General features: G+C 43.1%; 1 protein-coding gene across 5 annotated transcripts in view; it reads right to left on the bottom strand.

Moving 5' to 3' along the window:
- GLYR1 (glyoxylate reductase 1 homolog) overlaps positions 1-14,446 on the bottom strand; it is a 35,823-nt gene extending 21,377 nt beyond the window's left edge. For 3 of the 5 annotated variants that reach the window (XM_090277068.1, XM_090277070.1, XM_090277071.1), the window contains exons 1-5: positions 14,367-14,446; positions 13,304-13,340; positions 12,371-12,450; positions 4,066-4,204; positions 3,281-3,523 (exon numbers count right to left, since the gene is read on the bottom strand). In XM_090277068.1, the coding sequence (XP_090133194.1) occupies positions 3,281-3,523; positions 4,066-4,204; positions 12,371-12,450; positions 13,304-13,340; positions 14,367-14,404 (537 nt within the window). In that variant the 5' untranslated portion in view covers positions 14,405-14,446. The remainder of the gene's footprint in view (positions 1-3,280; positions 3,524-4,065; positions 4,205-12,370; positions 12,451-13,303; positions 13,341-14,366) is intronic. The other 2 variants (XM_090277072.1, XM_090277073.1) reach the window with 1 other exon arrangement.
- Between the last annotated feature and the right edge of the window lie 235 nt (positions 14,447-14,681).

Below are 14,681 nucleotides of genomic sequence, written 5' to 3'. Positions count from 1 at the left end.
AAATTGTATTGAACTTAAATGTAAACAGTTACCTGTTACTAGGGGCCGCACGGCTTTAGTGATTGCCTAAGACAAAAATGACAGAACGAGAGTAAGGCAGAGAACATAGCTCTCCATCTAGCACTAACCAAAGGCCTTGATTCCCAAATCAGTACTCTCTACTCTAGTCTGGATTTTAGGAGAGCCACAAACAAGCAGTTCTACTCTCACAGGGTGCTTTGTGCTCACAGTTGTAGTTCTCAGCTCAGGACTTGGACAAGTGTCTAGACACAAACCCAGCCTCTGCCTGCCTGCATGTAATTGACACCTGTACCATCAAGGTCAGCCTTTTCTGATAGTCCTCGTAGGACAGGAGAAGAACGGCAATTGTCAGGGGCTTTGCCCAGTTATTAACCTAGGCTACTGCTCTCTGTTTCAGTGAGGAGCTCACCAGCCAAATGACAATTACTATAGCAACACATATACTCTTTTTAGACCACAGGATATATCAAATCATAAGATGCACCAAAATTCCAAACCCAAGCACAGATTCCCTACATCCCTGAAGGCGCTTAATTAAGATCAATGGTCTGAACTGCAACTGTTGTCTCCCTAGCACCACTTGCCAAGCTCTTTCCTCTTCTAACAAAGCCTTCATTAGAGGCCAGGTCAAGCACAGAGACCTTGTAGAAAGAAACCTCCTAAAGGTCAACAACAGGTAGAGCTCCTGGATGGAGACCTGGCTCTGAGAATAGCAGTAGGAATGTTACAAACTCTGCCCTCCCCAGTTAATAATTCAGACCAAAGGTAAACTGCTTTTTATTGGGAGCTTGTGAGGAGTTCCTCACAGTAAGCCTGACAGCGGCCTCTGGAGCTGTACCAAAACACTGCTTTCACTGCACAACAGGCTACTGCCGAAATACAGTATATTAAAGGTACGACATTCATCACATACGTAATGCAATGCAGGCACTGTCGTAGGTGTTTTGCTCGTGCTACTCATTTAATTCTCACAACAAACCTAAGAGGTAGGTATCTTTGTTATCCCCAATGAACACACAAGGAAACTAAGCCAAAGGTAATTGGTCAAGGTCATACAGCTATAGTAAGTCACAGATTCAAACTCAAGGCCCTTCGCTAACCCCTCCTTTATAATTTCCTTTATCCAGAAAGAAGTAATTTCTCTCCAGGGTCAGCAGAGGAGTTGGCAAGACTAATGCTTTAAGACCCCAGACAATTTGGAGAATTGTATAAAACCTGGAAATAAAGTCAACTGGATTAAATGAGATCACGCCTCCTGAAAAGTTTTCCATACACTGTAGCAGGCAGTTTTTTAAACCCTGTCTGTCTTTGGCAGGCAGTTCCCTATGCTCATGGTCAGCCGAGGCTGTCCCCACCACTACAGAAACTCTCATCCTAAGTCCTTTGACAGCATGAAGGGCCTTCTCTTAACACAGAGGTCACACAGCGGCAGCCCACAGGCGGAATCTAGCCCAGAGATGTTCCTTTGGAATAGGTTTCAAAATTTTGAGTGAGCTACTGACATTTAAAATTGGAGTATTTCTCATAAAAATCTGTATTTCCAGCTTCTCTTGAGAAAAACCTGGCAAAAGTTAGCTGGAACTCCAAGGACATAGCATGACCTTCCCAGGCAACCAACCACTGCCAACCTAATGCTCTCAGCCAGAGGCAGGACAGAGCTATGGAACCTCATGCTTGAGCCATTTCTTCTTTGGCTCTACTCACTTCCATGATCTATTTGGTCTTGTCGGTGTCTGAATTTGCAATCTCCATCTTATGCCTAGCATTTCATCACAGCCTCATCACCCAACTGCTTCTGCCAGCCATCTGGCTTCTTCCCCCTTGATCCTGCTCTCACAATTTCCTGTGTTAGAGAGACTACCCACTACATCTCAAATTCTCCTCCTTTGGGATCTAATATTTCACAAAAATCTTTACAAGAAGGATAGGGCTATGTTATTTCCACTTTATTTCATTTTGCTGACTTTTCTGACTCCTCACCCTGAACTATGGGTACTCTAACTGCAAAGCAGACTCCTTCCCTTCACTCTTCTCCCTTCTTTACTTTCCCAAACACAAAACCCACCCAGTGTCATGGATCCAATGTTCTTCCTACATATTTGCTTCCCACATTTACATTTCTGTTCCGGTACTCCAAGCCTCCCTGGTGGTCTAGGCATCACCCCAAAGGCATCACACTCAGAAGAGAACTGGTTCTCTTGATGCATAAGCCAGCTCCTCCCCTGACTCCTCTGCTTTTTTTTAACTTTATTTATTGATTTTAGAGAGAAAAGAGAGAAGAAGAGAAACACCGACTTGTTGTTCTACCCATTCATGCATTCACTGGCTGATTTCTGCATGAACCCTGACCAGGGATCGAACCCACGACCTTAGTGTATGGGGATGGTGCTCCAACCAACTTAGTACCCGGCCAGAGCCTGACTCCTTTGCTTTTAAGAAAGTCATCATTAATTGAAAAACCAAAATAAAAAAATAAAATAAAATAAAATAAAATAAAATAAAAAAAGAAAGTCATCATTATTTCCCCAGGTACAAACTTGAATCATCTCTCTTTCCCTTTCCCATTCATCCCCAATATAAGCAGTTGCCAAATCTTATAAACTCTTCCTCTGAAGCGCCTCTCGGTTTCTTTCAATATTTGCTACCACCCCCTTAGAATAGCTCCTTATGAACACACACCTGGGTTTAGTCTTTAATTGGCTTTGAGCCTTTCTTCTCTGCCTTTCATGATTACTAACACACAGCCTGGAGCATCTTGCCACCTAAATACCAGCTCAAACCACTTCATGGCACCCTACTGTCTTCATGACAATATAACACTGCTTAAGTAGACCCCAACGCACTCCACAATCCAGTGTCAACCTACTTTTACCTCTCTGCTCTCCCTCCTGTCCTCTCCCTGTACTGAGAATATCCACACTGACATCGAGGCCCACAGGAGCTATGCCCTCCATCTTTGGGATGCCTTCCCTTCTTTCTTGCTCAGCCCATTCTAGTGCCAGCCCTTGCGTGTTGCTCAGGTGGACCATTCTCCTGACTCAAGCATTTAGTCAAATGCATGATCCTTTGCTCTCCTGTGTTCTTATTTCACTCCTGTGCATATGGGCTGTGTCCTTCTCGTGGTCTACAGGATTCTTTGGGACAGCACTTAGCATAGGACTCTATGTTCACTCAGTGCACTGAAGCATACTGTAGAGCTCAACTCTGCTGCACACAAAAGGACATCACTAATCCCAGAAGCTGCAGAGATAAAACAAACCTTCTCATCCTTTGGGGGCCGACCCCGCTTCCGGGGACTCTGCTCTTGGGCTCTTTTCAGAGGGGACTTGGAGCCTCTCTCTGAAGAGCCTGAAGACACCCTCTTCTTTCCTTCTCCCATGTTCTTCTTCACCTTCCCTTCAGACAGGCTAAGCTTGCGCTTCTCATCACCTGAGTTTGGCCTACTTCTTTCCTCACTGGAATTACGCCGATTCTTGTCATCAGCAGAATTGTGGGATGATGTCTGAAAGTTTAATAATAATAATGATAACCACCACAATAGCCGCTGCCATCGCCACCACCATTAACATGAGCCATGACCTATGATGGGCACTTTACATGCATTATCTGCAAAACTACCCCGATGAAGCAGGCTCTGCTGTCATCTCCACTGGTATTTGGGAAAAGAGATAAAGAAAAAAGTCAAAGTCAGTTGCCCACAGTCCCAAAGCTAAGAAGTGGGATTTACACCCAGGCAATGGATATATTCCAGAGGCTGTACTCCTAATCTCTGACCTATAAAAGGAGAAATGACCTATGCTATACTCAGATACGTCTCCTGAGTCCAAGCGACTTTCCTAAGAGCAACAATCTATTCCAGAAAGGTCAGCAGCAAGCATGGAGTTTCAAGCTGATTACCAAAACACTGATACCTCAGAACTGAAGTAGCTCTCTCTCTACTGGCATTTCATAGTTCTGAGTTTGGGTGATATTTAACCTGTTAGTTACTATTCAAAAACAACTGGTCTGACACTGGCATAAATCAAGAATCACGGAGTCTCTCACCTGGTCTTTCCCTTTGGCTCTCCTGAGGAATTCTTCCACAGCATCGACAGCTTGCTGGAATCGTTTTCCCTTGTTAATCTTTATCATTTCCTCCTTATGCGCATGATATGGCTTTAGCTGTTCCACTTTGATCCAGGCACTAGCAGAAAACACACAAAGAAAGGTATGATCCACACTGCCTATGCCAGAAAGTATCAAATACCTCACCCCAGCAGAATGCAATGCAAATATTTATTTGCTTTAATTGGACTTGGAAACAGGCCTGCCATTTTTTCAAAACATGCTACTGACCACCCCAAACTCTGGAGCTTAAAAGTATGTTTTCTTGGAATAAGCCAAGCATAACAAGCAAAATCAGAATATCCTCCAAATGAAATCACTGTGTCACAGGTTATTTCCATTCCTATTCACCAGTCTTTCACACTGAACCACACACACCATGCCGCTTGCTCAGGACAGAAAACCTGGAGGTGCTCTCCTATTCTCACCACACGGTACAGGCGGCTACACATGGATCCCAGGCAATCAGGGCACCTGGAAGCATTGCTGCCCATCAACAACCTACACTACATTGACAACCTGTGAATCAACTCAGAATCAGGGATACTATGAGGGCTAAAGAAATGCAACACCTAAAATCTTCTACTCTTACAGATATTTGCAGCTGTAGAGCCTATATCTGTCCATAAATGATTGTATCCATGACTACTAGATCATACAAAACATGTGACACATGGCTTGGAATGAGGGCAGCAGTCACAAAGTGAGGCCTTTAAAAACAAGATTCTGCTTGTGATTAAAGGTAGAAAAACATACTCTTCTGATATTTAAGTTTTAATTTCTACCATCAGTGCATAACACATGAAAGTGAAAAAAGCTCTCAATTGTCAACTCTGGGATATATGACCGACCATACTTATCTGAACAAACCTGTCCCAGCTGACTTTCAGTGGTTTCCCTAAATGACACTCCATTTCCCAGTACAAAGGAGATAATTTTATAGGCTTGGCAACGTAACAGTTAATTTATATGTATTATCCTGTAACACAGGTTTCATAGTATAATCTTCAGAAAAAGTGGGTCAGGTTAAGGATGTAGAAACTGGGCTATCACACTTAGTGTTCTTTCTGTTAGAGAAAGCTAGAGAATCTTCAATGATAATAGTAAAAGTGCTAACCTCTGTACATAAAAATAGTGCTACCAACCCACCAACAGACACACCTGTGCTTTGAGTGTTGTGCTAATGGTTGTGATGACAGGTCTGTACAAACACAAGAGCCCTGGGGACTATCAGTCTGCAAATGTGAGAGCAAACCAGGACTAAGCGTATTATCTATGGGTAAACAAAACTAGACAGAATGAACAACGAATAGGGACTCAGACACTGGTCTCACTGCATAGAGCTTCCACCAGATGGGGCAAGCAGGTACCTTTCTCATGACCAATTCATTTTAAAGTTTGAAATCTGACACTGTAGAGCCAACAGGTCCAATCTATAGGGAGTCAAACTGGAATTAAATTTCAACCCCACATTGTCTGGCAAGTACACCACTGAACTGACCCTCTTGCCTTTCCTTGCATATATAGTGTTTCTAAGGACAGACCATCAGAGCAATCAGATACAAAGCCAGACACGCCCTGAAAAGCAAGTTAAGGCTGTCATACTAACTGGAGGCTTGAATATGATGCAAGTATCAGTAATGAAGCTTAAAGAGCCACAGCCATAAAGACAGGCCTCTTCCTTTTCTGAGCTTCAGGTCAGAAGCTGAGACCTGTACAAGTTCCAGTAGAAGCCCAATGGTGTGGTTTCTATGGAACCCTTGAGATGGGACAACATACTACAAGAATCCTAATCCGTACTCTACCCCGACCTCCCACTGAGTGTAAGGACATCTGTGCAGGAAGGACCAATAAATCCATGCCTATGTTTTCACTGAAACATTTTATTCATTTCTGCCAGGAGAACAGTCCAGTCAAAATTCTATTCAATCTTAAGACTGGCATTCAAAACACTAAAATGAAATTTTCCTCTATGATTATCTTTGAAAAGTAAAAATGGTTTGCTAAATGAACTTAAAGCAACAATATGACTTCAGAAGGATAAATGCAAGAAATGTTAATCTATTTAAGAAATAAACCTGTTGTTGGAGAAGCATTCTGTCACATCAGAAAAACAACAAATAGCCCTGGCCAGGTAGCTCAGTTAGTTAGAGTGTCCTCCTGATACGCCAAGGGTGCAAGTTCAATCCCCAGTTGGGGCACATACAAGAAGCAACCAATGGGTGCATAAATAAGTGGAACAACAAATAGCTGTTTCTCTCTCTCTTCCATCCTTTATCCCTCTAAAATCAATAAAAACAAAACAAAACAAAACAAACACACACAGTAAATAAAGAGCCAGCCCTACAAAGCCATAGGAAAATTACTTCTGGAAAGCAAACCAAACTGAAATCCCTCTGGCTGTCTGAATAGAATTTTCTCTAACAGTTATAGCATTGCAAAACCCTCTCTGTCTCCTTAAAGAGGATATGCTTTTTAGCAGGAGCTTCAATAATGCACCACTCTCGTAACCACTGAGGCTCATCAGGCGGGCCTGGCATGCAACTGGTGCTCAATAAATAATTACGGGGTAAATGATGCCTTCTAGGCACATTCAGGGTGACTCTGGGTTAAATGTTGTAAGCTTCAGTGGCTTTTTGTGGTTGCTGTTGTTTGTATATATTTTTAGGGACTTTTCTCGAAATAGTTGTAACTTGTGATTTCCCTCAGGTCATTCTCCCAATGTCTAGAGGGAGCTGGACCTTTTCCGCGGGGCTTGCTGTAGGCCGGGAAGTCAGAAAAATCAAGCTTAGTCAATTTGTGTCTTGAAGTAGTGCCTTTGCTTTTATGTACAAAAAAGTTAATTACATACTGTTCGTTGGAGTAAATGCCTGAAACCAAATTAACTAACAATCAGTGAGGTCATTACAAAGTATGGAATGGAAGGTCCCTTAAGATATTTGGCTAAGTGGAAAAAAAGCACGATGCAGAGCGATGTGTGGTGTGCTAACCACTTGTGGAAAAATGAGGAAAAAAGGAACAGGTAACTTCTTGATTATACATACACTATCTCCAGAGGGATAGGAAACACTGGATGACCATGGGCAGGAAATTGGGTGGCTGAGGGACAGAGAAAAATGGAACTATAGTTTACAGTTTATAGTTCACAGTTTACAGCTTGAGTTTTTCAGGGGGAACTATAAACACGTATTATCTTTGAGAAACATCAAATCAACAGTAAAGACCTCTGCTATAGAGCAAGGACTACTCTGACTGCCCAGACGCTTTTCCCTATTACTTCCTTGTTTATAAAGTTTGCTCAGGTAGGTAGCTACTGTGTGGCTGCTGGTTTATCCGCACCTGTAGCACAGTCAAAAGCAGCTAACTTACCCTGGTATTTTGCTACACCTCCTACAAAGTCTTTTCATTTGTGAATATAAACCTCCCACCTGGCCAACCTCAGATTACCTACTTTACTTAAAATGAATTTAGAAACCTCACATTTTCAAAAACTTCCATAATTCTGACCAGCTCTCCCCTTAAATTAAAATCATACCATGCAGCTATCATATTAAAGATGCCAGTCTATGAATAATCTCAAACACCCTCACATATGTCTCTCAGACTTCACACAGACACAATGACCTGGGTGGGAGAGAGAGAGAACACATGCAAGCATAGTCCAAAGGTAAGGACAAGAAAAGGTCAGAAAACATCGCTTCACTTTTCCATCTGAATTGGTGAGTAGTACTTAGTAAATAATTTCTAAGCTCCCCCACCCCAAACCACTGAAAAAGGCTAAGTATTACTGAGGTGTTAGAGGTCTAAGTCTAAGCCATTCAGAAATCAAGACACCCCAAAAAAATCACATCTCAAAAAAAAACACAACCAAGAAACCAAAAAAAAGAAAAAAATTTAGAATTCCTTAGTTAATTTCAAGCAATGATTATCATACAGACGTCAACAAAGACTTGCAGATAAGATACAGATTTTGTTCCCAAAACGTGAGAACATTCCCAACTGCTGGATGAGGCTTTCAAGCTGCTGTCTACACCAACGCAGCCAGCTGCTTCTTTTTGTACCAATTTCTGTAATTCCGGTGCATGACATCTGCTCCTGGAGTCCACTGCCTCCACCACCAAAGGAGTCACCTGCAGGACGGCTGCTGTTGTTGGTGCTGGGAGAGGAGAATCCACTCAGTGCTAGGATAGCTACTGCCCATCCCTGGCAGAAGCACACTGCTGGTTCAGTCCAAAAGTCCAGAGAAGTGGCTCTCACTATCCACTTGGCTCAATTCTCCAACTATTACATGGTGTCAGATGTGGGGAAAGTGGGTCAGTCCATTGCCAGGTGAAAAGAAAAAGGGATGCTCAGATGGTCCCAATCTGTTATGCTATAAGCCACAGATTTTTCTAGAATTTTCTTTAGTACTCATTCAGACACCTCACACCCAGCCTGTCCCACCTTCTATCTGGCTTGATGTAAAAGTATCTCAGGCTGACATCTTATGACTTAAAATCCACAAATCAGTTTCTATGTCTATCATTGTTTGCCCACAGTATTCTCTGAACTGGTTTGTTTCTGGTGGTTTTTGTTTTTTTATTTTCAATCCTCACCCAAGGATGTTTACTGATTTTAGAGAGAGAGGAGAAGGGGGGGTGGGGTTGAGAGAGAGAGATAGAAGGGTTGCCTCCTGCACATGCCCCAACTGGGGATGGAACCCACAACCTTTTTTGGTATGTGGGATGATGCTCTAACCAACTGAGCCGCCTGGCCAGTTGAGCACTTACAAACTAAATGAACTCCCTTCCTTCTGTCACCCACAGTCATTTATCAAACTTTTAAACTCTGAGCTCAGGTTTCTAAAAGACTGAAATCATTTATCTTAAGTAGCTACTCTTTTTATTCTTTAATAAAGGTCCTTGCTAATATAAAAATCCTATCTCTACATATTTTCTCTATAAGTAGCATGTCAGTTTTGAAAGTAAACACCTGTGACTGAATCTTATATTCCTCAGTACAGGAAGAGCCCCACTGGGTCAGACCCTGTCCACGTAGGTAAGGGCCCAATCACCAGAGGAGCCTCCACTCCAGAATGTGCCAAGAGCACATCAAGTATTAAAGGTGAGCCCTGGCTGGTGTAACTCAGTGGACTGAGTGCTGGCCTATGAACAAAGGTCACAGGTTTGATTCCCAGTCAGGGCACAAGCCTGGGTTTTGGGCCAGGTCCCCAGTTGGGGCCATGTGAGAGGCAACCAATTGATGTTTTTCTCACACATCCACAATTCCTTCCCTCTCTTCCCCTCCCTCTAAAAATAAATAAATAAAAATCTTTTTCAAAAAAGTATTGAAGGTAAGGTAGAGTCCAGTTTCTTCTTTAGCCACTTATGGCTCTGCTCTTCACAAAGTTGCTCTCATCCCTAAAGTCCACTCTAATTTCTTGTCTAAACTACCTTTTATACATTTATATTGTACTCCTCATATGTCCTGAACATAGCCATATAACATTTATTCTACTCATGGTGCCCCTTGTCAAAATGTCTGGGGGCTGATGAACAAGTCAGTGTTTACCTCCTTAAGGCCATTTATCATTTCATCAATTTGGGTTGTGCTTTTTTCAGTCTTTGCTTTTTTCACATTAAAGAGTCCTATTCTTTTGTCTGACTTGGTCAACTTTCCTGATCTTGACTAGTTCCTCTACCACATTCCTTTTGGAGCATGGACTGGACTGTACACAGTACTCCAGGAGATGCACAGTATAGTTTTTACATAAAAGTGGAAGGATGTAAAAATAAGAAAAGAAAAAAGGTCAAACAATGTATTGTTTTTTGTGTTCAAAGACTTTTTGGTCAAGAGCACATGCTGACGCCTTTAGGAATCTCCCAACTTTCAGATGCCTTTTTTTCAAGCACAGATTCTCTCTCATGGGCAATCTGTGTCTCTCTCACATTTTCCCTACTGAAAGCCACCGGCTTCTTACCAGCTTTTTCTCTTGTAACAGATCTATACTCTAACCTAATGTTCGTTAAACACCCGCTGTATACCAAACCACACTGGGAATTAGTAACACAACTTCTTTGTAACTCCAAGGTCAGGAGTATTCTTCTCACATGTGGATAACGACAGAGTCCTAGAAACGTGGAAGAGCTTGCCCAAATCAGAGTAGGGTTAAACTGGTACAGTATATGAATGCATGTTAGGCTGATAACAAAGCCAGAGCTCTTTCTCCAGAGTAACTCACTGCTACCCAACAATCTGGAGATTTCACCCTCAGATAATATAAAGATACTAAATAAAATCTGTCTTAACATTGATCACTAAGAATCTTCCTCCCTTCGGAGAAATTCTGTAGATCCTTACCCTTTGTTTCCTTTCACTAAGTCGACTGCCTAGCCACAAAAAGATAACATGTTAGTCCTGCAGCAACTTAATTTTTAAATAGCTTTTTATGAGGAACTCTATCAAGGAAGTTTAAAAGGCTTAAAAAATATGAAATGTTTCCCTGTACCCACTTGCTATGAATCTCCTCAAAAAACTTTAGTTAGGAATCACATCATCACCACCACTGCCACCACTAGGTTATTTCTGTGTTCAGTAAGCGCTTCTTTTTCATTGGCTTCACCTGGTTGCCTGGTTGAGCATTGAAATTCACTCAATTCCAATTTACTCCATCGTATCTATAGTATTTCTTATACACAGGAATACAGTTTTTTTTCTAAACTTTCGGAACTAAAAAAAAATTATCATAAAAACACAATGACTTTCAGGCCTCCTGTAATCAGATTAAGTTCCCACTTTCTACGAGTTTCCATTTTTCTTTCATACTGGGTTAGCTAAACAAAGAAGTACACAAGTTAGGCCAACCATGCTGCCTCTCATTCCCAAACACAAGTTCTTTACCCTAAGCAGGGAGCCTCTCTCTGTCCACACATCTGACTCAAAGCCCAGATGTTTATAGCATCTCCACTGCCAGAAATACTCTCACTGTTCTTGCCTGTACAAATTCCATCCAACCCCAGAGTCTGATTCAAATTCCATCTCATATCAGCTCTTGACCTGGCTATTCTCCACTGATCTATATATAATAATTACCTGCACCATTCATTCTGCACTTAATCCCATCTTTAATGTTTATATCTTTGTCACCTGAGTTCCTGGGAAATGGGCACCACAACGTTCTATCCTGGGAAGTTTCCTTCCGTGTCAAGCTATGTGGAGTGTGGTTGTACAATAAGCATTTGTTTTATGTATCAGGACAATTTATCTGGTGAAATCCATGGCATACCAGAGGACATTCCCTCTTCCAGAGTGTCTCCGGCTCTCACAGCTCCAGGATGTTGACCCCTTTGAAATATTGCCATCAAAAGGCTGTTAAGTTCATTTGTAACAGAGACTAGGGCTGGGTATATCAGTCTATCTGTATGATGCCAGGCAAACTCTAAACCAGGAAGAGTAAACACTCTGCCATAAATTCCCGAGTTAATGAAAAACATCGTTTATAAGAGATTTTCCTATGTAACATCATATGTGACTCTCAGGCAATCTGTATTTTAACCATTGGTATTAAATTATCAGAAGTCACATTTTCTAACCCAAAATTATGTTTTCCTATAAGCATTATAAACTGAAATACAACTACTTAAAGAAATCAAATCATCTAGCTAGACCTAGGTAATCAACTTGATGCAGTGATGAGAAAGCTAAACAAATCACTCAAATACACATTCTTCCCCTCACTGTGACTACGTACATGTTCTATCAAAGAATCTCAAATTAATGGTTCTGATTTCAACTCTAAGGTCTGGTTAAGAAGCTTTACTGTTAACAGTTTTAGAGCGAGTCATTTAGTCTTAAAAAAAAGCAGATTAAAAAATTACTTTCGCTAAGATAAATATTATTTTAATTTTCACTGTATACCTCATGCATGAGCCACAGTGATAAACAGCCATTACACAAGAATCAAATGTGGGTTTTATACAAAGAACTGCCTACGAATTGGGTAAAGAGATGTGAGAAACTACCTTAATGTGATTATTGTATTTAGAAGGTGGTGAGCCCTAGTTCTCACCTGAATGACATTGTTATTAGCCCTGGAAATTTCTGCAAGAATAGCACCTTTTATTTAGATATGAGGCCAGAATAATATGCCATTCTTATAGACTATGGTAAAGCTGAACTAGGGTCCCTAGAATATTCTCAAAGCAGCTCAGACTCAGGGCAATGCCTAAACAAAGGGAAAATGAAACTCTTGGTGAGCACTACTCACTGATCCTCCGTTCCAAAAAACTTCACAAAGAAGCATTTCTTTCCACGTGGTTTTTTCAAATCCTTGGGTGGATTAACAATCTGGGGAGTAAAAGGGAAAAAAAGGTTTTTTCTACAACTTGAAGTTGGTAAGAAAAAAAATGAAGGAATGTCTTGAATAAAAACACAGGCTTAGCACTTTTCTACATAAGTTCCCTATATCTAACATGATACAGTTTTACCGAAATGGCCCTGTTTTAAAAGCAATTAAAGCTAAGACCAACATCATTCTCCCCCAAAGTGACCCTGTCATCCCCGAAGAAATGCAAAGGACACTTAAAAATACTTCAATGCAGGAAGAGTTCAGATAGGTTATAGTGACATCGAAAGACTACTGAGGCTGAAAATGCCATACTACAAACAGACAGTGTAAAGATCTACGCCGGGCTCCTAGCAACAATATAAAAACAGAACATTTGGAAAGCTATGATGGGTCGCCTCATGCAAAATTTGAAATGCCAACTTCTGCAAAGATGCACTGGAGTAGCACATATGGTAACATGGAGAGAAGATTTAAACAGAGTTGGGACAAAAATACTTTGACTTTTCACTAACCTACATTTAGATTTTTCTCTTCCTGGAGAATTTATTTTCTTCTCCTGTCAGATTTAAGTATAAAGCTAAATTCAAATTGGAATTGATTTCCAGGCACAAAAGACTCCACCCAAACCATCCCTGATTCAAGAAATAAGCAATTAAAGCAGATCAAATGACCTGGTTTATATTATATTGCCTTTCTAAACGAACTGATATTAAGAGAAAAAAACTCTGAGCATTATTTAAATAGGCATAGTTTAATTCAATACTAGAAACCGAGGGGAATGCATCTTACATCCTTCACTTCTTCAAACCCAACTTCAGATGTCTTCCTTCAGTTTAGTAGCATGACACTCACCTTTCCTGGCCAAGGAGGATACCGGCCGAGCTTCCCCCTAGAGAAAACGGAGAGTCAGCATTTGCCCGGGGAAAAGCCTGCCCACCTCCTTCGAACTACTCAATATGCAATTCCCCCCCCTAAATCTCTACCTGCACCCCAAGTGCCAGAACAAAAGCTGGCAAACAGGGGTTCTTAATCTGGCTTCCATGGATAGACCCAACAAGCCCAAAGCCCTCATAAATGGAATGCAAAATTGTATACGTGTGTGCATAAGGTATGTGCATTCTTTTGGTAACAAGGGATACAACAAAACCACCAGGAGTCACTTGTCCAGAGCCTCCCTGTGATGGGGGTGGGGGGGCAGTTTGCTCTGTAAACACAGACTTCCCCTTACACAGTCTTTTAATTCACCGCGAGACCAGCCAGCTTTGCCAAAGGCTAATGGAAGCCTTCCTCTGGGTCACGAAACAAGCTACGCAGCTCCAGGGAGGCGGCGACAGTCAATCTAGGTTCGGTCGGTTGTCTGGGACACTGAAGAAGGCTACGAGAGGTACCCAAAAAGGCACTAGCCAATGCCAAGCCTAAAGGAGAAGTGTCCTCTCCATTTATTCACGGGGCAGCGCCATCAGTCCAGTTTCAATACCACCGGCCCCGGCGCCCGCACAAGTCGGTTCCATCGCAACGCGCGGGTTTTAACGGACCTGCCGGGTTGAGATGGCCCCGCGGGCTGCACGGCTCTCCTGCTTTCCTGGGAACCCCAGCAAGACCCGGAGGACCCGGAGTCCGCGGCCGACTCCGGGGACGCCCCTCACAGTAGCCCTCGGCGTCCGGCCTGGAGCGTAACTCTCTACCGGGCGGCCTCGCAGCTTAGAGCGGGGCCCATTACAGCCGCCCTCGGACTCAGTCCCTCGAAGCCAAGCTGTCCCTTCCGCTCGGCGTCGTTTCCAGCGCCGGCACCTCATCTCGCCCTCTCCATAGCCTGGAGAGCACAGAGAGCCGGCTCCGGGGCTGGCCACGAGCTCCGCGCCCAGGGGAGGAGCTCCCCGGCGTACCTCGCTTGGCCCCAGTCCCCCAAACTCACCACACCAAATCGCCGAGCCGCAGACTCACAGCCGCCATCTTACCACCCAACCACCACCGACGCACGGGCCGCCGGGAACCTTAGGTCGCCCTGGCACCGCCCATTGGAGTGTACCCGGCCACGTGACAGGGACCAGCTGTCATCAGCCAAGCCGCTGCTCTTACGTCACCGCGCCCGCCGGGACTTATTGGCCGGGCGAGAGGCACGTGACCAGAACGCTCGGGTCTCCGCGCGCTGGAGACCAGAGATTCCCGGCTTCTTCTCCCTCCCTCGGCGCGTGACAACGACGCACCCGCGGTCTGAGGGGGCGGCGGC

Source organism: Furipterus horrens, unplaced genomic scaffold (assembly GCF_987537825.1).
Source record: "Furipterus horrens unplaced genomic scaffold, mFurHor1.1.pri manual_scaffold_5, whole genome shotgun sequence".
In the NCBI taxonomy this organism is placed as follows: domain Eukaryota; kingdom Metazoa; phylum Chordata; class Mammalia; order Chiroptera; family Furipteridae; genus Furipterus; species Furipterus horrens.
Note: the sequence above shows the minus strand (reverse complement) of the source record. Positions and strands in the feature narration are given on the sequence as shown.